Raw genomic sequence first — 23,526 nt, forward strand, 5'->3', positions numbered from 1 at the left:
AGGCAAGAAGCAAGGAATCAAGTGGAGACAGAGTTGAATTTTTGTATATTGTTAGGTTCAAACACCAAACTATCTATTACAGAAGGAAAGAAGCAAGGAATCAAGCGGAGACACAGTTCAATTTTAGTATAATGTCAGCTTCAAACACCGAACTATCTATTACACAAGGCAAGAAGCAAGGAATCAAGCGGAGACAGAGTTGAATTTTTGTATATTTTCAGGTTCAAACACCGAACTATCTGTTACACAAAGCAAAAAGAAAGGAATCAAGCGGAGACAGAGTTTAATTTTAATATATTGTCAGCTTCAAACACCGAACTATGTATTACACAAGGCAAGAAGCAAGGAATCAAGCGGAGACAGAGTTTAATTTTATTATATTTTCAGGTTTAAACACCAAACTATCTATTACAGAAGGCAAGAAGCAAAAAATCAAGCGGAGACAGAATTGAATGTTATTATATTTTCAGGTTTAAACACAGAACTATCTATTCAACGTAAGAAGCAAGGAATCAAGCAGAGACAGAGTTGAATTGTATTATTTTCAGGTTTAAACACCAAACTATCTATTACAGAAGGCAAGAATAAAGGAATCAAGCGGAGACAGAGTTGAATTTTAGTATATTTTCAGCTTCAAACACCGAACTATCTATTACACAAGGCAAGAACCAAGGAATCAAGCGGAGACAGAGTTGAATTTTAGTATACTGTTAACTTCAAACACCGAACTATCTATTACAAAATGTAAGGAGCAAGCAATCAAGCGGAGACAGAGTTGAATTTTAGTATATTGTCAGCTTCAAACACCGACCTATCTGTTACACAAGGCAAAAAGCAAGGAATCAAGCAGAGACAGAGTTGAATTTTAGTATATTGTCAGCTTCAAACACCAAACTATCTATTAAACAAAGCAAAAAGAAAGGAATCAAGCGGAGACAGAGTTGAATTTCAGTATATTTTCAGCTTCAAACACCAAACTATCTATTACACAAAGCAAAAAGAAAGGAATCAAGCAGAGACAGAGTTGAATTTCATTATATTTTCAGGTTCAAACACCAAACTATCTGTTACACAAAGCAAAAAGAAAGGAATCAAGCGGAGAAAGAGTTGAATTTTAGTATATTTTCAGCTTCAAACACCGAACTATCTATTACACAAGGCAAGAAGCAAGGAATCAAGCGGAGACAGAGTTGAATTTTAGTATATTTTCAGGTTCAAACACCAAACTATCTATTACACAAGGAAAGAAGCAAGGAATCAAGTGGAGACCGAGTTGATTTTTTGTATATTTTCAGGTTCAAACACCAAACTATATATTAAACAAAGCAAAAAGAAAGGAATCAAGCGGAGACAGAGTTGAATTTCAGTATATTGTTGTCTGTCTATCTGTGTTGGCCCTGCGATGAGTTGGCAACTTGTCCAGGGTGTACCCCGCCTTCCGCCCGATTGTAGCTGAGATAGGCGCCAGCGCCCCCCGCGACCCCAAAAGGGAATAAGTGGTAGAAAATGGATGGATGGATGTTAGCTTCAAACACCGAACTATCTTTTACACAAGGCAAGAAGCAAGGAATCAAGCAGAGACAGAGTTGAATTTTAGTATATTGTCAGTTTCAAACACCGAACTATGTATTACACAAGACAAGAAGCAAGGAATCAAGCAGAGACAGAGTTGAATTTTAGTATATTTTCAGGTTTAAACACCAAACTATCTATTACAGAAGGCAAGAAGCAAGGAATCAAGCGGAGACAGAATTGAATGTTATTATATTTTCAGGTTTAAACACAGAACTATCTATTCAACGTAAGAAGCAAGGAATCAAGCAGAGACAGAGTTGAATTGTATTATATTTTCAGGTTTAAACACCAAACTATCTATTACAGAAGGCAAGAATAAAGGAATCAAGCGGAGACAGAGTTGAATTTTAGTATATTTTCAGCTTCAAACACCGAACTATCTATTACACAAGGCAAGAAGCAAGGAATCAAGCGGAGACAGAGTTGAATTTTAGTATACTGTTAACTTCAAACACCGAACTATCTATTACAAAATGTAAGGAGCAAGCAATCAAGCGGAGACAGAGTTGAATTTTAGTATATTGTCAGCTTCAAACACCGACCTATCTGTTACACAAGGCAAAAAGCAAGGAATCAAGCAGAGACAGAGTTGAATTTTAGTATATTGTCAGCTTCAAACACCAAACTATCTATTAAACAAAGCAAAAAGAAAGGAATCAAGCGGAGACAGAGTTGAATTTCAGTATATTTTCAGCTTCAAACACCAAACTATCTATTACACAAAGCAAAAAGAAAGGAATCAAGCAGAGACAGAGTTGAATTTCATTATATTTTCAGCTTCAAACACCAAACTATCTATTTCAGAAGGCAAGAAGCAAGGAATCAAGCAGAGACAGAGTTAAATTTTACCAATGAGGAGAGACGCATGGGGCTGCGCACTCCGTTACAAACCACGCTTTCTTAGAAAGCTAGATTCCCAAGAAGGAAACTTCCAAATGCTGGCAGGGTGTTCCAGACAGTGAAGATTTGGACATGTCCCCCCCCCCCCAGCGGAGGTTTTCCTTGATCCGCGGGATGAGTGGCGTGGAATCCCGAGTCAGCTCCTCGCTGGAGTGAACTTGAGCTTGTCCGCCGTCACGCTGCCTTCATACATTATTTAGTCGGAGTAACTCTATTAGCCTCCTGTCATTGAACGCAACCTTCACTCTTATCTCCGCCCCGCCCCCTTCTCACCTTCACTCGGCCCCGCCCACGTCCCGCCTTCATTAGTGTTTCCGAAGGCGCCCGCAGGCAAATCGATGGCAATTTTTTTCCTCCCTTCCCCCGCATGTCCAATTAGCGAGGGTCAGAAGCGCGGCACGTGAGTCCAGGTTTACACGGGACTAAGACGGGCGGCTTACAGGGTGCGGGATCCTGGCGCACTCCACTTAAGTCACCTCCCATCATGCTCTGGGGCGCACGCTCAGAGAACCTTGAAATATTCATAACGCGACACTCTCTTTTTTTTCCCGCTCAGACACGAGTGAATATAAAATGAGTATTTTGGATTATAGAGCGACGCGCGTGTTAGCCGCACCCAGGAGATTTAAATCATTAAATGAAATTAAAATAAAAAGTTCAATATATTAGCCACGTCGGGCTATAAGTCGCAGGTGTATGTGATGTGAAATTAGTTATTTACACAGAAATATTATGTCAATGTTTATTTGCATACCCTAATTGTTAACAAAGTGTCTGTAGCAAGGCAGTAAAACGGCTGATCAAACAAAACAGAAGTTTAGTCTACGCCGCAGTGGAGACTATTCTTCCCAAAAAAACTTCACACCATCACAAAACAAAATATTACAAAGCAATACAACGTAATCAAATAATAAAGTGTTTTAATACAAAAACAGCAACAAAGAACCAAAAAACAAAACCAATAACTTTGAGTTTACATAAAATGATCATACCAAAGATAAAAAGAGCAATATAGAAATATATATATATGTATTTTTTCAAAAATAAAACAAAGAACCAACGGCCTAAAATAAACATACAATAAGTGACGAAAAAGTACCATCCATCCATTTTGTACTGCTTGTCCCATAATCAACATATTTGTTTACTTACCTTAATTATTTACAACAAACAGTGTCTGTAACAAGGCAGTAAAACGGCTGATCAAGCAAAACAGAAGTCATCGTCAACTTTTTTCCATATATAAGCCACACCGTACTATAAACTGCATATACATATGTTGTGAAATTAGTTATTTACACATAATTATTTATTTACATTCCTTCATTTTTTCTTAACGGTGTCTGAAACAGGGCAGTAAAACGGCTGATCAAACAAAACAGAAGTTTAATTTGGTTTAGTTTAAGGATCACCATTATTCTACGCCGCAGTGAAGACTATTCTTCCAAAAAAAAAAACTTCACACCATCACAAAACAAAATATTACAAAGCAGTGCAACGTGATCAAATAATAAAATATTTTAATACAAAAATAGCAACAAAGAACCAAAGAACAAAACAATAACTTTTTGGGTTTACATAAAATGTTCATACCAAAGATAAAAATGGGCAATATAGAAATATATATATGTATTTTTTCAAAAATAAAACAAAGAACCAACGGCCTAAAATAAACATACAATAAGTGACGAAAAAGTACCATCCATCCATTTTGTACTGCTTGTCCCATAATCAACATATTTGTTTACTTACCTTAATTATTTACAACAAACAGTGTCTGTAACAAGGCAGTAAAACGGCTGATCAAGCAAAACAGAAGTCATCGTCAACTTTTTTCCATATATAAGCCACACCGTACTATAAGCCGCATATACATATGTTGTGAAATTAGTTATTTACACATAATTATTTATTTACATACCTTCATTTTTTCTTAACGGTGTCTGAAACAGGGCAGTAAAACGGCTGATCAAACAAAACAGAAGTTTAATTTAGTTTAATTTAAGGATCACCATTATTCTACGCTGCAGTGAAGACTATTCTTCCCAAAAAAAAAACTTCACACCATCACAAAACAAAAGATTACAAAGCAGTGCAACGTGATCAAATAATAAAATGTTTTAATACAAAAATAGCAACAAAGAACCAAAGAACAAAACAATAACTTTTTGAGTTTACATAAAATGTTCATACCAAAGATAAAAAGAGCAATATAGAAATATATATTTATGTATTTTTTCAAAAATAAAACAAAGAACCAACGGCCTAAAATAAACATACAATAAGTGACGAAAAAGTACCATCCATCCATTTTGTACTGCTTGTCCCATAATCAATAAAGTAGTCAATAATCAATAAAACATCACTGTCTTAACATATTTGTTTACATACCTTAATTATTTACAACAAACAGTAACAGGGCAGTAAAACGGCTGATCAAACAAAACAGAAGTTTAATTTGGTTTAGTTTAAGGATCACCATTATTCTACGCCGCAGTGAAGACTATTCTTCCAAAAAAAAAAACTTCACACCATCACAAAACAAAAGATTACAAAGCAGTGCAACGTGATCAAATAATAAAATATTTTAATACAAAAATAGCAACAAAGAACCAAAGAACAAAACAATAACTTTTTGGGTTTACATAAAATGTTCATACCAAAGATAAAAAGGGCAATATAGAAATATATATATGTATTTTTTCAAAAATAAAACAAAGAACCAACGGCCTAAAATAAACATACAATAAGTGACGAAAAAGTACCATCCATCCATTTTGTACTGCTTGTCCCATAATCAACATATTTGTTTACTTACCTTAATTATTTACAACAAACAGTGTCTGTAACAAGGCAGTAAAACGGCTGATCAAGCAAAACAGAAGTCATCGTCAACTTTTTTCCATATATAAGCCACACCGTACTATAAGCCGCATATACATATGTTGTGAAATTAGTTATTTACACATAATTATTTATTTACATTCCTTCATTTTTTCTTAACGGTGTCTGAAACAGGGCAGTAAAACGGCTGATCAAACAAAACAGAAGTTTAATTTAGTTTAATTTAAGGATCACCATTATTCTACGCTGCAGTGAAGACTATTCTTCCAAAAAACAAAACTTCACACCATCACAAAACAAAAGATTACAAAGCAGTGCAACGTGATCAAATAATAAAATGTTTTAATACAAAAACAGCAACAAAGAACCAAAGAACAAAACAATAACTTTTTGAGTTTACATAAAATGATCATACCAAAGATAAAAAGAGCAATATAGAAATATATATTTATGTATTTTTTCAAAAATAAAACAAAGAACCAACGGCCTAAAATAAACATACAATAAGTGACGAAAAAGTACCATCCATCCATTTTGTACTGCTTGTCCCATAATCAATAAAGTAGTCAATAATCAATAAAACATCACTGTCTTAACATATTTGTTTACATACCTTAATTATTTACAACAAACAGTAACAAGGTAGTAAAACGGATGATCAAACAAAACAGAAGTCATTGTCACGGACCCACAAACTTGTTTCCATATATAAGCCACACCGGATTATAAACTGCATATACATATGTTGTGAAATTAGTTATTTACACATACTTATTTATTTACATACCTTCATTTTTTATTAACGGTGTCTGTAACAGGGCAGTAAAACGGGAGATCAAACAAAACAGGAGACGTCGTCATGGACCCATTAGCTGCGTCAGCTAGCTCTCCAATCCCCTAAACAGACTCAATAACTCCATAAATGTTGTAAATGTTTATGTACATACTTTAATTGTTTCCAAACAGTGTCTGTAACAGGGCAGTAAAATGGCCGATCAAGCAAAACAGAACTCATTGTCATGGACCCACTAGGTTTTTTCCATATATAAGCCACCCCTGACTATAAGCCGCATATACATATGTTGTGAAATTAGTTATTTACACATAAATATTTATTTACATACCTTCATTGTTTCTCAACGGCGTCTGTAACAGGGCAGTAAAACGGCCGATCAAACAAAACAGGAGTCGTCGTCATGGACCCATTAGCTGCGCCAGCTAGCTCTCCAATCCCCTAAACAGACTCAATAACTCCATAAATTGTGTAAATGTTTATGTACATACTTTGTTTCCAAACAGTGTCTGTAACAGGGCAGTAAAACGGCCGATCAAACAAAACAGGAGCCGTCGTCATGGACCCATTAGCTGCGTCAGCTAGCTCTTCAATCCCCTAAACAGACTCAATAACTCCATAAATTTTGTAAATGTTTATGTACATACTTTATTTGTTTCCAAACAGTGTCTGTAACAGGGCAGTAAAACGGCCGATCAAGCAAAACAGAACTCATTGTCATGGACCCACTAGGTTTTTTCCATATATAAGCCACACCGGACTATAAGCCGCATATACATATGTTGTGAAATTAGTTATATACACATAATTATTTATTTACATACCTTCATTTTTTCTTAACGGTGTCTGTAACAGGGCAGTAAAACGGCCGATCAAACAAAACAGGAGCCGTCGTCATGGACCCATTAGCTGCGTCATCTAGCTCCTCAATCCCCTAAACAGACTCAATAACTCCATACAATTTGTAAATGTTTATGTACATACTTTAATTGTTTCCAAACAGTGTTTGTAACAGGGCAGTAAAACGGCCGATCAAACAAAACAGGAGCCGTCGTCATGGACCCATTAGCTGCGTCATCTAGCTCTTCAATCCCCTAAACAGACTCAATAACTCCATAAATGTTGTAAATGTTTATGTACATACTTTAATTGTTTCCAAACAGTGTCTGTAACAGGGCAGTAAAACGGCTGATCAAGCAAAACAGAACTCATTGTCATGGACCCATTAGGTTTTTTCCATATATAAGCCACCCCTGACTATAAACCGCATATACATATGTTGAGAAATTACTTATTTACACATAAATATTTATTTACATACCTTCATTGTTTCTTAACGGTGTCTGTAACAGGGCAGTAAAACGGCCGATCAAACCAAACAGGAGCCGTCATGGACCCACTAGCTGTGCAAGCTAGCTCTCCAATCCCCCAAACACACTCAGTAACCCCATAACTTTTGTAAATATTTATTTACATACTTTAATTGTTTCCAAACAGGGCTGTAAAACGGATGATCAAACAAAACAGAAGTCACGGTCAGACTCAATAACTCCCCGGTGACGTTTCGGTGAATTTACTGAGGAATTTGTGAAAGTGAAACAATACAAAACGAATGCTGTTGTAAGTTAATAACACTAACACGGATACTTGTAAACCTGTTAGCATATTAGCTAATGCTAATGAGGCTAGCTTGATTACATTACGATAGCACGTACAAATATGCATGAAAACGCTACTATGAGAGTATTCTTAGGCGAGAATTTTTAAGGTACATTGTTAATATTTCAAATGTTGATTAAGTAGATGCACCATTTTTAAGCTGCAGGGTTCAAAGCGTAGGAAAATACTCCGGAATTTATGGTAAATTGTTTTAATTCCCAGACACCAAAAAATGTGTATTTTGTATATTTGTGATGGTCGACTGTTTTGGTAAATTTGTGAGAATGCCATTTTAAGTTAATAACACCCGTAAACGTGTTAGCATGTTAGCTCATGCTAACAACCTCACAAACATGCATGACAACACCACCTACAGACATCACACATGAGAATTGTTGTAGTTATATTGTAAAACGTACAAACCTTGCTTGGAGCGATGAATGAATAATCCGTACAAGTAGAAACGCTACGGACCACAAGTAGACTGAACGCTACCACAAGATGGCGCCGTAGCACAAACAATAACACTTTTTTTTATTTTATTTGCTCGTTTTTTTTTTGTCTAACTACCGTTTTTCCTTGAATTGCCGCCGGGGCGCTGATTAATTTCAAAACTTCTTCTCACTCCGGCACTTACCAAAGGCATGCGGTAAAAATTTGAGTGTGATGTAAGGATACCATCATGAAAAGCACATATAATAAACAAAAAACATTATTATGGTCTTACCTTTATTTATAAATGAAGTCCATGCGCAGCTCTTTCTGATCAAAAGCATCCTTAGCTTGTTTATAGAAGTCTTCCTTATCTTTCTTCAGTTTGAAAAGTCTCTCTGTCTCGATGGAGATCTTCCTTTAATACCTCCTGCTTCCATTGAAAGTCCAGTTTAGAAAACTGTTTTATTTTAGATATGTAATCCTCCATGTTAAAAGTGCAAGCGATCGCTGCTTGTTGTCCCTTCTTCTGAAGCCGAGTAGTCGCAAGAAGGATCACTAGCGCCCTCTACTACCAGGAGGCGGGTATCATTTAATGACTCATATTTGACACACGCAGCTACGGTATATTAATAAAAACATAACTGTTTACTGTTCTTTTTAGCATATTCAATAGCTTGGAGCTTAAATCCTACTGAATAGCTCTTATTATTCTTCCCTTTATGCGATTTCAAATGATTGAAATCAGCCTCCTTCATTTTGAAAATGATGACTGGTGAAGTGTCACCCGTGACGTGACGAGTTTGACCCTGTGGAAATTCTAGGCATTTGCTAATTATTGGGCGAAACGAGTTTGACCCGGCGGAAATTCTCGGCAGGCGCATACCATATACCCGGCGGAAATTCAAGGAAATACGGTATTTGCAATATGGCCATCGGATAAGAAAAAAATCCATAAATTTGTTGCATCCTTCTTTTAGCCGCGGGGCTCAAAGCGTGGAAAATAGTCTGGAATTTACAGTTTTCACAGTCGTTACATTTTTTTTTCCCCTAATAGAGAAGGAATTATGTAAAGACCTGACTCTGTGTGTGTGTGTGTGTGTGTGTGTGTGTGTGTGTGTGTGTGTGTGTGTGTGTGTGTGTGTGTGTGTGTGTGTGTGTGTGCGCTCCATGATTTAATATGAACGCCCGACTTAACGAGCCTCCTTTGTGCCTTTCAGATTTATTCCTGACAACCGAGGGCCCCAAGTTTGAGACCTGGATCAGCAAGGTACCTTGAAAGCCGGTCTTGATTGATCTGCCTCTCCTCTTTTATCTCTCACACATCCAATACCTCCACTCCATCTCTGCCACCCGCTTGTCGCCACGTCCTAAAAATAAACTTAAGTTATGTCTTTTTTAGTACGCCCCCTACGCAAAAAATGTGCTTTTCTTCATTGGAGAAGGGAGTTTTTAGCAAAAAGCAGGAAATGCAGCTGTCAGGTTGTATTTTTGGCCTCATTCCTGTGAGAATCCTGCGTGTTACGACCTCAACATTTCTCGACCGATTTGAGAAATTCCAACACCAACCTTTTCAACTCTTTCAGACCATTCAAGTTTTTTGCCATATTCCAAAAAAAATTCCCGCTTTTCACGAATTTCACAAATTGTTGGGAAATTCCCAAAACATTCTTCCCAACCAGGACAAAAACACAAAGTTATTTGTTCACTAGAAAATTAATGTTTTTTTCCGAATTTCCAGGAATTCTTTAATACCATTTCTTAATTCAACATGTTACTACTTCAACATTTCTTGACCGATTTGAAAAATTCCAACTATTTCAGACCATTAAAGTTGATCTGCCGTTTTACTGCCCTGTTACAGACACTGATTGGAAACAATTAAAGTATGTACATAAACATTTACAAAATGTATGGAGTTATTGTGTCTGTTTAGGGGATTGGAGAGCTAGCTTGCGCAGCTAGTGGGTCCATGACGATGACTTCTGTTTTGTTTGATTACCCGTTTTGCTGCCCTGTTACAGACCCAGTTTTGGAAACAATTAAGGTATGTAAATAAATATTTCTATGTAAACCACTAATTTCATAACGTATATATCTGCGACTTATAGTCAGGTGCAGCTTATATCTGGAAAGAAATAGTGGGTCCATTAAAATGACTTCTGTTTTGTTTGATCAGCCGTTTTACTGCCGTGTTACAGGCACTGATTGGAAACAATTAAAGTATGTACACAAACATTTACAAAATGTATGGAGTTATTGAGTCTGTTTAGGGGATTGGAGAGCTAGCTTGCGCAGCTAGTGGGTCCATGACGATGACTTCTGTTTTGTTTGATTACCCGTTTTGCTGCCCTGTTACAGACCCAGTTTTGGAAACAATTAAGGTATGTAAATAAATATTTCTATGTAAACCACTAATTTCATAACGTATATATCTGCGATTTATAGCTTATATCTGGAAAGAAATAGTGGGTCCATGACGATGGCTTCTGTTTTGTTTGATTAGCCATTTTACTGCCCTGTTACAGACACTGTTTGGAAACAATTAAGGTATGTAAATAAATATTTCCGTGTAAATAACTCATTTCACAATTTATATCTATGCAACTTTCAGTCAGGAGCGACTCAATATGGAAAAAAGCTAGTGGGTCCATGACGATGGCTCCTGTTTTGTTTGAATAGCCGTTTTACTGCCGTGTTACAGACACTGTTTGGAAACAATTAAGGTATGTAAATAAATATTTCCGTGTAAATAACTCATTTCACAACGTATGTATATGCGGCTAATATGTGGAAAAAAAGCTAGTGGGTCCATGACCTCGACTTCTGTTTTGTTTTATCCCCCGTTTTACTGCCGTGTGGCAACGAAGGTATATAAATAAACATTTACAGAATATCCCTATGTAATGAACTCATTCCATAACGTACTTATCTCAATCAATCAATCAATGTTTACTTATATAGCCCTAAATCACTAGTGGCATACAAGGCATACTTGGTCACCAGCCACACAGGTCACACTGCGGGTGGCCGTATAAACAACTTTAGCACGGTTACAAATATGCGCCACACTGTGAACCCACACCAAACAAGAATGACAAACACATTTCGGGTGAACATCCGCACCGTAACACAACAGAACCAATACGCAGAACCCCTTGCAGCACTAACTCTTCCGTTGCTTTGTTCAGTTTTAAATATTGGCCCACTCTGTATTTGAGTTTGACACCCCTGAACTAGAACATGTCATTTTGGTAGAAATTTTACAATGGTCTATGCTAACATGCTAACAGTTAGCATTAGGAAACCCCCAACATATTTGAAACTGAGGCCGGCACCTGCCAAACTTGATAAAAAAATAAAAAAAAATAAAAAAAAACATATGCTAGCATGCTTAAAGGCCCATCCATCCATCCATCTTCCTCCGCTAATCTGAGGTTGGGTCACGGGGGCAGCAGCCTAAGCAGGGAAGCCCCGACTTCCCTCTCCCCAGCCACTTAGTCCAACTCCTAAAATGAATGATTATTTGCAAAAAAAAAATTTTTATGAGTTTGAACATCAAATATGTTGTCTTTGTAGCATATCCAACTGAATATGGGTTGAAAATTATTAGCAAATCGTTGTATTCTGTTTATATTTACATCCAACACAATTTCCCAAACGGGCTTTGTAATTGGATATTGCCCCAAGGTCTAAAGGAAATTACACGGCGGGCCAGAGTTTGACACCCATGCTCTAGAACAGGGGTCGGGAACCTTTTTGGCTGAGAGGGCCATGAAAGCCAAATATTTCAAAATATATTCCCGTGAGAGCCATATCACATTTTTTAACACTGAATGCAACTAAAAGCGTGCATTTTTAAGTAAGACCAACATTTCCAGGGTATAATAAGCCGAAGTGGCCGGGGAGAGGGAAGTCTGGGCTTCCCTGCTTAGGCTGCTGCCCCCGCGACCCGACCTCGGATAAGCGGAAGATGATGGCTGGATGGATGGAATTTTTATTTAAATTTTATTTGATATTTTTTGAATTATTATTATTTAAAACTGGATTTTACATGTCACTAAAGTTATATACATCTCTACGCTGCTGATCCGCCTCCGCTTGAGATGGTTTCCTGTGGACGGGACTCTCGCTGCTGTCTTGGAGCCACTATGGATTGAACTTTCACAGTATCATGTTAGACCCGCTCGACATCCATTGCTTTCGGTCCCCTAGAGGGGGGGGTTGCCCACATCTGAGGTCCTCTCCAAGGTTTTCTCATAGTCAGCATTGTCACTGGCGTCCCACTGGGTGTGAGTTTTCCTTGCCCTTTTGTGGGTTCTTCCGAGGATGTTGTAGTCGTAATGATTTGTGCAGCCCTTTGAGACATTTGTGATTTGGGGCTATATAAATAAACATTGATTGATTGATTGATAAGCCTTGCTTGTTCAATATTTAATGCACAACTTGTTTGGGTCCCTATTTAAAGGTTAATTTGTTCAACTTTGGCCCGTGGCTTTGTCACGTTTAAAATGTTGTCCCACTCTGTCTTTGAGTATACAAACAAGTTTTTAAGTGTGACTTATATATATATATTTTTTTATTTTTATTTTTTCACGTAAACATAGATTTTCCTACTTTTCCAACGTGCACATGGCTGGTGGGCGGCATAGCTCGGTTGGTAGAGCGGCCGTGCCAGCAACTTGAGGGCTGCAGGTTCGATTCCCGCTTCCGCCATCCTAGTCACTGCCGTTGTGTCCTTGGGCAAGACACTTGACCCACCTGCCCCCAGTGCCACCCACACTGCTTTAAATGTAACTTAGATATTGGGTTTCCCTATGTAAAGCGCTTTGAGTCACTAGAGAAAAGCGCTATATAAATATAATTCACTTCACTTCACATGAAGGTGTCAAGGTCGCGTCGAGCTAAACTGGAACCAGTTGGTCTGACTTGAGGAAACGATGATTCTGAGTGGAACGTATACTCTAGCCTTTAAATAGACTCCCTTTTTAGACCAGTTGATCTGCCGTTTCTTTTTTTTTTCTTCTATGTCCCACTCTCCCCTGTGGAGGGGGTCCGGTCCGATCCGGTGGCCATGTACTGCTTGCCTGTGTATCGGCTGGGGACATCTCTGCGCTGCTGATCCGCCTCCGCTTGGGATGGTTTCCTGCTGGCTCCGCTGTGAACGGGACTCTCGCTGCTGTGTTGGATCCGCTTTGGACTGGACTCTCGCGACTGTGTTGGATCCATTGTGGATTGAACTTTCACAGTATCATGTTAGACCCGCTCGACATCCATTGCTTTCCTCCTCTCCAAGGTTCTCATAGTCATCATTGTCACCGACGTCCCACTGGGTGTGAGTTTTCCTTGCCCTTAGGTGGGCCTACCGAGGATGTCGTAGTGGTTTGTGCAGCCCTTTGAGACACTAGTGATTTAGGGCTATATAAGTAAACATTGATTGATTGATTGAACGTGCGCCGCAGTAAAAAAAAAACAACAAGTACCTGCTAAACAGCTGAAGAGGAGCAGTAAGAAAAGTGTCCATGGTCTTGTTGTTGTTGTTGTTGTTGTTTTATGCTGACCTGAAGGCGCTAACCTGCGTGATGAGTCACCTCTCTTCACGTGCAAAGTGGGCCGCAGAACTCCTTAATAGTCCGCCTGTGCAGACGCTAGACTCTGCTTCTTTTTTTTTTGGGGTGTTGTTTTTTTTTTCAGTTTTTTTTTTTTTTCCTGCGGATGGAGGCCTGTTTGAAATTCAGCAGGTTGAGGCAGAAGGCGAGCAGCAGCAGCAGCAGCAGCAGTCTATCTTATCACAGCCGGAGCCAATAGGAAGGGTCTGGCGGCAAAAAAAAAGTGCCGAGATGAAGCAGCATGGGGGTCGGGGGGGAGGGTAGTGGGGGAGGGGGGACGACTAGCAAATAAACAAAGCCGGTCTTTTTAAGACATTTCAAACAAGTTAAAGCTTTCCCTTTTTTTTTTTTTTTTTTACTCCTTTTAATCTCAGCCAAGGACTCGAGTGTCGCCCGGGGGGATGTTTTCCTAAAAAAAGACTTTCCTGGAAAGTTTGGCCCCGCAGGCTGCAGACGGAGAATGGAGGATATTAACAAGAGCTTTGCAACAATCTGCAAACACCTTCAAAATGCAAGATTAACAATTCCATCTCCAAGCTTCTGTCTCGTACATCAGGGGTGTCCAAACTTTTTCCACTTTGATATTTTCTTATTTAAAAAAAACAATACAATATATGTATAAAAAAATATACAATTAGGCCTCCACTCAGGCTTGATTCCAAAGGGTTTTGGTCCAAAAAATGTCATTATTTAGTATTATTCTTATTATTATTATTCAAGTTGATCAACATTAAGTCTATCTGTCAATATAAAGTTGTTAAATATTTAAGTTGCATGTCCTTTTTGTCAAAGAAAACCCAGTTTTTTTATGGAAAAAACACAAAATATGCATTATTTTCACCCAATAACATTTTAAAGGGACGGCGTGGCGCAGTGGAAGAGTGGCTGTGCGCAACCTGAGGGTACCTGGTTCAAATCCCACCTAGTACCAACCTCGTCACGTCCGTTGTGTCCTGAGCAAGACACTTCACCCTTGCTCCTGATGGGTGCTGGTTGGCGCCTTGCATGGCAGCTCCCTCCATCAGTGTGTGAATGTGTGTGAATGGGTAAATGTGGAAGTAGTGTCAAAGCGCTTTGAGTACCTTGAAGGTAGAAAAGCGCTATACAAGTACAACCCATTTATTATTTATTTATTTATTTAAAGTGGAATATTTTAGATGTTATAATAATTGGAGCCCTAAAAATGTCAATACCTCATAACATTGATTAAAAGGACGCTACTATGTTTTCGATGAGGTGGCGACTTGTCCAGGGTGTACCCCGCCTTCCGCCCGATTGTAGCTATAGTCACATACGGGACGCGGGTTGTCTTACGTCAGCACCAGAAGTCGTTACTTTTTTTATGCACATTAAATCAACAAAAAAATCCTGACTTTGGAGCAATGTTCACGGACTTTAGTATTTGTCTCTCTATTAGATGCAATGTTTTTTTCCGTATTGGGACCATGATTTCGATCCCTAACTGGTTTATGTCTCAAGAAAGGTAGAAATACGAGAATACACACACACACACACACACACACACACACACACACACACACACACACACACACACACACACACACATTTAGGCCTCCACTCAGGCTTGATTCCAAAGGGTTTTGGTCCAAAAAATGTCATTATTTAGTATTATTCTTATTATTATTATTCAAGTTGATCAACATTAAGTCTATCTGTCAATATAAAGTTGTTAAATATTTAAGTTGCATGTCCTTTTTGTCAAAGAAAACCCAGTTTTTTTATCGAAAAAACACAAAATATGCATCATTGTCACCCAATAACATTTTAAAGTGGAATATTTTAGATGTTATAATAATTGGAGCCCTAAAAATGTCAATACCTCATAACATTGATTAAAAGGACGCTACTATTTTTTCCATGAGGTGGCGACTTGTCCAGGGTGTACCCCGCCTTCCGCCCGATTGTAGCTATAGTCACATACGGGACGCGGGTTGTCTTACGTCAGCACCAGAAGTCGTTACTTTTTTATGCACATTAAATCAACAAAAAAATCCTGACTTTGGAGCAATGTTCACGGACTTTAGTATTCGTCTCTCTATTAGATGCAATGTTTTTTTCCGTATTGGGACCATGATTTCGATCCCTAACTGGTTTATGTCTCAAGAAAGGTAGAAATACGAGAATACACACACACACACACACACACACACATTCAGGCCTCCACTCAGGCTTGATCCCGAAGGGTTTTGGTCCAAAAAATGTCATTATTTAGTATTATTCTTATTATTATTATTCAAGTTGATCAACATTAAGTCTATCTGTCAATATAAAGTTGTTAAATATTTAAGTTGCATGCCCTTTTTGTCAAAGAAAACCCAGTTTTTTTATGGAAAAAACACAAAATATGCATTATTTTCACCCAATAACATTTTAAAGTGGAATATTTTAGATGTTATAATAATTGGAGCCCTAAAAATGTCAATACCTCATAACATTGATTAAAAGGACGCTACTATTTTTTCGATGAGGTGGCGACTTGTCCAGGGTGTACCCCGCCTTCCGCCCGATTGTAGCTATAGTCACATACGGGACGCGGGTTGTCTTACGTCAGCACCAGAAGTCGTTACTTTTTTATGCACATTAAATCAACAAAAAAATCCTGACTTTGGAGCAATGTTCACGGACTTTAGTATTTGTCTCTCTATTAGATGCAATGTTTTTTTCCGTATTGGGACCATGATTTCGATCCCTAACTGGTTTATGTCTCAAGAAAGGTAGAAATACGAGAATACACACACACACACACACACACACACACACACACACACACACACACACACATTCAGGCCTCCACTCAGGCTTGATCCCGAAGGGTTTTGGTCCAAAAAATGTCATTATTTAGTATTATTCTTATTATTATTATTCAAGTTGATCAACATTAAGTCTATCTGTCAATATAAAGTTGTTAAATATTTAAGTTGCATGCCCTTTTTGTCAAAGAAATCCCAGTTTTTTATGGAAAAAACACAAAATATGCATCATTTTCACCCAATAACATTTTAAAGTGGAATATTTTAGATATTATAATAATTGGAGCCCTAAAAATGTCAATACCTCATAACATTGATTAAAAGGACGCTACTATTTTTTTGATGAGGTGGCGATTTGTCCAGGGTGTACCCCGCCTTCCGCCCGATTGTAGCTATAGTCACATACGGGACGCGGGTTGTCTTACGTCAGCACCAGAAGTCGTTACTTTTTTATGCACATTAAATCAACAAAAAAATCCTGACTTTGGAGCAATGTTCACGGACTTTAGTATTTGTCTCTCTATTAGATGCAATGTTTTTTTCCGTATTGGGACCATGATTTTGATCCCTAACTGGTTTATGTCTCAAGAAAGGTAGAAATACGAGAATACACACACACACACACACACACCCGCACACACACACACACACACACACACACATTCAGGCCTCCACTCAGGCTTGATTCCAAAGGGTTTTGGTCCAAAAAATGTCATTATTTAGTATTATTCTTATTATTATTATTCAAGTTGATCAACATTAAGTCTATCTGTCAATATAAAGTTGTTAAATATTTAAGTTGCATGTCCTTTTTGTCAAAGAAAACACAGTTTTTTTATGGAAAAAACACAAAATATGCATTATCTTCACCCAATAACATTTTAAAGTGGAATATTTTAGATGTTATAATAATTGGAGCCCTAAAAATGTCAATACCTCATAACATTGATTAAAAGGACGCTACTATTTTTTTGATGAGGTGGCGACTTGTCCAGGGTGTACCCCGCCTTCCGCCCGATTGTAGCTGAGATAGGCGCCAGCGCCCCCCTGCAACCCCAAAAGGGAATAAGCGGTAGGAAATGGATGGATGGATGGACACTTTAAAAAAAATGTCCAACTAAAATTATTGGGGGTCCAAAAGTAATGCTCAGTAAAGTTTTTTTTTAAAAATCGTATTTTTATTTTTTTTACTTTTAACACAATAGTCTCGGATCTATCTGTCAATTATAAGTTATTTGTTGTTCGTTTTATAAATATGCAACATTTTCCCCCCAAAAATATCTTAAAGTGGAATATTTAATGTGATGTAATTGAAGCCTTAAATAGGTCAATAATTCATAATGACATTGAGTTTGATTCATTATTATTTTTCAAAGAAAATAACTTGAATATGTGTTATTAGAGTAAAAATTTCAACATTTTCTTGTTGCATTTCACCTGTTTGCTCTTTTATACCAGTTTTTATGTTTTTTTTTATTTTTTTTAATCGTATTTTAAAAATTTGCCATGGGGCCGTTAAAAAAACGCAATTTGGACACCCCTGTCGTACATCAAACAAGGGAACAGAATTTTCCGGACTATAGAGCACGCGCCCGCTTTTTTTCCATATATAAGCCACACCCGACTATAGGTCGCAGATATATACTTTGTAAAATGGGTGATTTACACACAAATATTTGTTTACACTAATTGTTTCCACACTGTATCTGTAACAGGGCAGTAAAACGGCTGATCAAACAAAACAGAAGTCATCTTCATGGACCCACTAGCTGCGCAAGCTAGCTCTCTAATTTGCTCAACAGACTCAGTTACTCCATAACTTCTGAAAAAAATTATTTACTGACCTTATTTGTTTCCAAAAGGGTGTCTGTGACATGGCAGTAAAACGGCTGATCAAACCAAACAGAAGTTGTGATCATGGGCCCACTAGCTGTGCAAGATAGCTTTCCAATCCGTTAAACAGACTCAGTATATCCCTAACTTGTGAAAAAGTTTATTTACCTGCCTTAGTTGTTTCCAAAGGGTTTCTTTGACAGGGCAGTAAGACGGCCGATCGAACAAAACAGAAGTCATTGTCATAAACCCACTAGATGCCCAAGCTAGCTCTCCAATCAGCTAAGCAGACTCAATAACTCCCTAACTTTTGTAAATGTTTGTTTACATACCTTCATTATTTCCAAACTGTGTTTGGGACATGGCAGTAAAACGGCTGATCAAACAAAACAGAAGTTGTCGTCATAGATCCACTAGCTGTGCAAGCTAGCTCTCCAATCGGCTAAGCAGAGTCAATAACTCCATAACTTTTGTAAATGTCTGTTTACATACCTTCATTTTTTCCAAACTGTCTGTAACATGGCATCAAAACGGCTGATCAAACAAAACAGTAGTGGTCGTCATTGACCCACTAGCTGCACAAGCTAGCTCTCCAATCCGCTAAACAGACTCAGTAAATCCATAACTTTATAAAAAGGTTATTTACATAACTTGTTTGTTTCCAAAAGGGTGTTTGTGACATGGCAGCAAAACTGCTGATCGAACAAAACAGAAGTTGTGGTCTTGGACCCACTAGCTGTGCAAGATAGCTTTCCAATCCGCTAAACAAACACAATAACTCCATAACTTTCTGTAAATGTTTGTTTACATACCTTCATTATTTCCAAAGTGTGTTTGGAACATGGCAGTAAAACGGCTGATCAAACAAAACAGAAGTTGTCGTCATAGATCCACTAAATGTGCAAGCTAGCTCTCCAATCAGCTAAGCAGAGTCAATAACTCCATAAGTTTTGAAAATGTTTGTTTACATACTTTCATTGTTTCCAAACTCTGTCTGTAACATGGCAGTAAAACGGCTGATCAAACAAAACAGAAGTTGTCATCATGGAACAACTAGCTGTGCAAGCTAGCTCTCCAATCAGCTAAGCAGAGTCAATAACTCCATAAGTTTTGTAAATGTTTGTTTACATACATTCCTTGTTTCAAAACTGTTTGGAACATGGCAGTAAAACGGCTGATCAAACAAAACAGAAGTTGTCATCATGGACCCACTAGCTGTGCAAGCTAGCTCGCCAATCAGCTAAGCAGAGTCAATAACTCCATAAGTTTTGTAAATGTTTGTTTACATACTTTCATTGTTTCCAAACTCTGTCTGTAACATGGCAGTAAAACGGCTGATCAAACAAAACAGAAGTTGTCATCATGGAACAACTAGCTGTGCAAGCTAGCTCTCCAATCCACTAAACAGACACAATAACTTCATAACTTTCTGTAAATGTTTGTTTACATACCTTCATTGTTTCCACACGGTGTCTGTAACATGGCAGTAAAACGGCTGATCAAACAAAACAGAAGTTGTCGTCTTGGACCCACTAGCTGTGCAAGATAGCTTTCCATCCACTAAACAGACTCAATAACTCCATAACTTTTGTAAATGTTTGTTTACATACCTTCATTATTTCCAAACTGTGTTGGAACATGGCAGTAAAACGGCTGATCAAACAAAACAGAAGTTGTCGTCATGGATCCACTAGCTGTGCAAGCTAGCTCGCCAATCAGCTAAGCAGAGTCAATAACTCCATAAGTTTTGTAAATGTTTGTTTACATACTTTCATTGTTTCCAAACTCTGTCTGTAACATGGCAGTAAAACGGCTGATCAAACAAAACAGAAGTTTTCATCATGGACCCACTAGCTGTGCAAGCTAGCTCTCCAATCAGCTAAGCAGAGTCAATAACTCCATAAGTTTTGTAAATGTTTGTTTACATACTTTCATTGTTTCCAAACTCTGTCTGTACCATGGCAGTAAAACGGCTGATCAAACAAAACAGAAGTTGTCATCATGGAACAACTAGCTGTACAAGCTAGCTCTCCAATCCACTAAACAGACACAATAACTTCATAACTTTCTGTAAATGTTTGTTTACATACCTTCATTGTTTCCACACGGTGTCTGTAACATGGCAGTAAAACGGCTGATCAAACAAAACAGAAGTTATCGTCTTGGACCCACTAGCTGTGCAAGCTAGCTTTCCAATCCACTAAACAGACTCAATAACTCCATAACTTTTGTAAATGTTTGTTTACATACCTTCATTATTTCCAAACTGTGTTGGAACATGGCAGTAAAACGGCTGATCAAACAAAACAGAAGTTGTCGTCATGGATCCACTAGCTGTGCAAGCTAGCTCTCCAATCAGCTAAGCAGAGTCAATAACTCCATAAGTTTTGTAAATGTTTGTTTACATACTTTCATTGTTTCCAAACTCTGTCTGTAACATGGCAGTAAAACGGCTGATCAAACAAAACAGAAGTTGTCGTCTTGGACCCACTAGCTGTGCAAGCTAGCTCTCCAATCAGCTAAGCAGAGTCAATAACTCCATAAGTTTTGTAAATGTTTGTTTACATACTTTCATTGTATCAAAACTCTTTGGAACATGGCAGTAAAACGGCTGATCAAACAAAACAGAAGTTGTGGTCATGGACCCACTAGCTTTTTTCGACTCCTTTTTGAGACCACACTCATTTTGATGGATTTCACCAAATGAGATCTTTATGTTTTGTTTTTTGTAATGTGCTTAAGGCCGATGACCAAGGAGTTAAGGACCACAGGTGGCCCCTGTGCCGCACTTTGGGCAACACAGCTGTAGAAGCTAACTGTTAATGGCCGCTATAGCCTTAGTAGCGTAGTGTATGTGTTCATACTATAGTCACATACGGGACACGGGTTGTCTTACGTCAGCACCAGAAGTCGTTACTTTTGTATGCACATTAAATCACCAAAAACAAATCCTAACTTTGGAGCAATGTTCACAGACTCTAGTATTTGTCTCTCTATTAGTTGCAATGTTTTTTCCGTATTGGGACCATGATTTCGATCCCTAACTGGTTTATGTCTCAAGAAAGGTAGAAATACGAGAATGCACAGACACACACACACACACACACACACACACACACACACACACACACACACACACTTAGCAGCTGTCAATCACACTAAGATCTCATCTTCAGTCAGCCGACAACCTTTTGTGTTGTTATTGTTTTTAAAACTTTCAAAGGCAGTCCTGTTGAGTCGAGGCCATAAAAATGCAAAATAATAATGAAAAAAAACAACAACAACACAACCCTTTATTTAGATTTTGTTTTAAATATTCTCAAAGCAAGTCATTAAAATGTAAATCCGTTCCAGGATCAAACCGCGGCCCTCATAGGAGCTTGTGTGAGGTCGCTGCAATGTCACTTGTGTATTTAACCAGAAAAATATTTGCTACAATAGTATATTTAATGTATCATTGTTATTGCGTTAAGAGAGTGTACTACACTTTCCCACCACTTGTGGCAGTAGTGACAATACCACACACACACACACAGAAGAAGTCTGGAGCTCAACTCATAGAGAAGTTTCTTAAGCGCAAAAATGATGACTAACTCTATGTTTGTTTGCACTGAAATTTTATTTACTTAAGCAAAGTATTATTATTAATTTAGTTAGAATTGTATGTAGCTAATGTATTTTTGCAGTATATTAAATTATTTATGTATTTTGTAATCAGGCTGACCTAAGTCTTTGTGTTGTTACACTGTGAGGATGTTAGATAGGATTATGTAATATGATTGAGTTTACTCATCCATCCATTTTTTACCGCTTGTCCCTCTTGCGGTCGTGAGGGGATCTCAGCTGCGTTCAGTCTTAATATTGGAGTGTGCCCCGAGTCCAGTCCATAGTGGATCTAACATAATAGTGAGAGTCCAGTCCATAGTGGATCTAACATAATAGTGAGAGTCCAGTCCATAGTGGATCTAACATAATAGTGAGAGTCCAGTCCATAGTGGATCTAACATAATAGTGAGAGTCCAATCCATAGTGGATCTAACATAATAGTGAGAGTTAGTCCATAGTGGATCTAATATAATAGTGAGAGTCCAATCCATAGTGGATCTAACATAATAGTGAGAGTTAGTCCATAGTGGATCTAACATAATAGTGTGAGAGTCCAGTCCATAGTGGATTTAACATAATAGTGAGAGTCCAGTCCATAGTGGATCTAACATAGTAGTGAGAGTCCAGTCCATAGTGGATCTAACATAATAGTGTGAGTCCAGTCCATAGTGGATCTAAAATAATAGTGAGAGTCCAGTCCATAGTGGATCTAACATAATAGTGAGAGTCCAGTCCATAGTGGATCTAACATAATAGTGTGAGTCCAGTCCATAGTGGATCTAACATAATAGTGTGAGTCCAGTCCATAGTGGATCTAACATAATAGTGAGAGTCCAGTCCATAGTGGATCTAACATAATAGTGAGAGTCCAGTCCATAGTGGATCTAACATAATAGTGACAGTCCAGTCCATAGTAGATCTAACATAATAGTGAGAGTCCAGTCCATAGTGGATCTAACATAATAGTGAGAGTCCAGTCCATAGTGGATCTAACATAATAGTGAGAGTCCAGTCCATAGTGGATCTAACATAATAGTGTGAGTCCAGTCCATAGTGGATCTAACATAATAGTGAGATTCCAGTCCATAGTGGATTTAACATAATAGTGAGAGTCCAGTCCATAGTGGATCTAACATAATATTGTGAAAGTCCAGTCCATAGTGGATCTAACATAATAGTGAGAGTTAGTCCATAGTGGATCTAATATAATAGTGAGAGTCCAATCCATAGTGGATCTAACATAATAGTGAGAGTTAGTCCATAGTGGATCTAACATAATAGTGTGAGAGTCCAGTCCATAGTGGATTTAACATAATAGTGAGAGTCCAGTCCATAGTGGATCTAACATAGTAGTGAGAGTCCAGTCCATAGTGGATCTAACATAATAGTGTGAGTCCAGTCCATAGTGGATCTAAAATAATAGTGAGAGTCCAGTCCATAGTGGATCTAACATAATAGTGAGAGTCCAGTCCATAGTGGATCTAACATAATAGTGTGAGTCCAG

The 23,526-nt window shown here is 38.0% G+C and overlaps 1 protein-coding gene across 1 annotated transcript in view; it reads left to right on the forward strand.

Moving 5' to 3' along the window:
* The window catches only part of itfg1 (integrin alpha FG-GAP repeat containing 1), a 365,012-nt gene that overhangs the window by 99,021 nt on the left and 242,465 nt on the right, over nt 1-23,526 (forward strand). Inside the window, exon 7 of the mRNA XM_061892519.1 lies at nt 9,424-9,473. Coding sequence (XP_061748503.1) covers nt 9,424-9,473 — 50 coding nt within the window. The remainder of the gene's footprint in view (nt 1-9,423; nt 9,474-23,526) is intronic.

The sequence above is a fragment of the Nerophis ophidion genome, linkage group LG02 (assembly GCF_033978795.1).
Source record: "Nerophis ophidion isolate RoL-2023_Sa linkage group LG02, RoL_Noph_v1.0, whole genome shotgun sequence".
NCBI classification, from domain to species: Eukaryota; Metazoa; Chordata; class Actinopteri; order Syngnathiformes; family Syngnathidae; genus Nerophis; species Nerophis ophidion.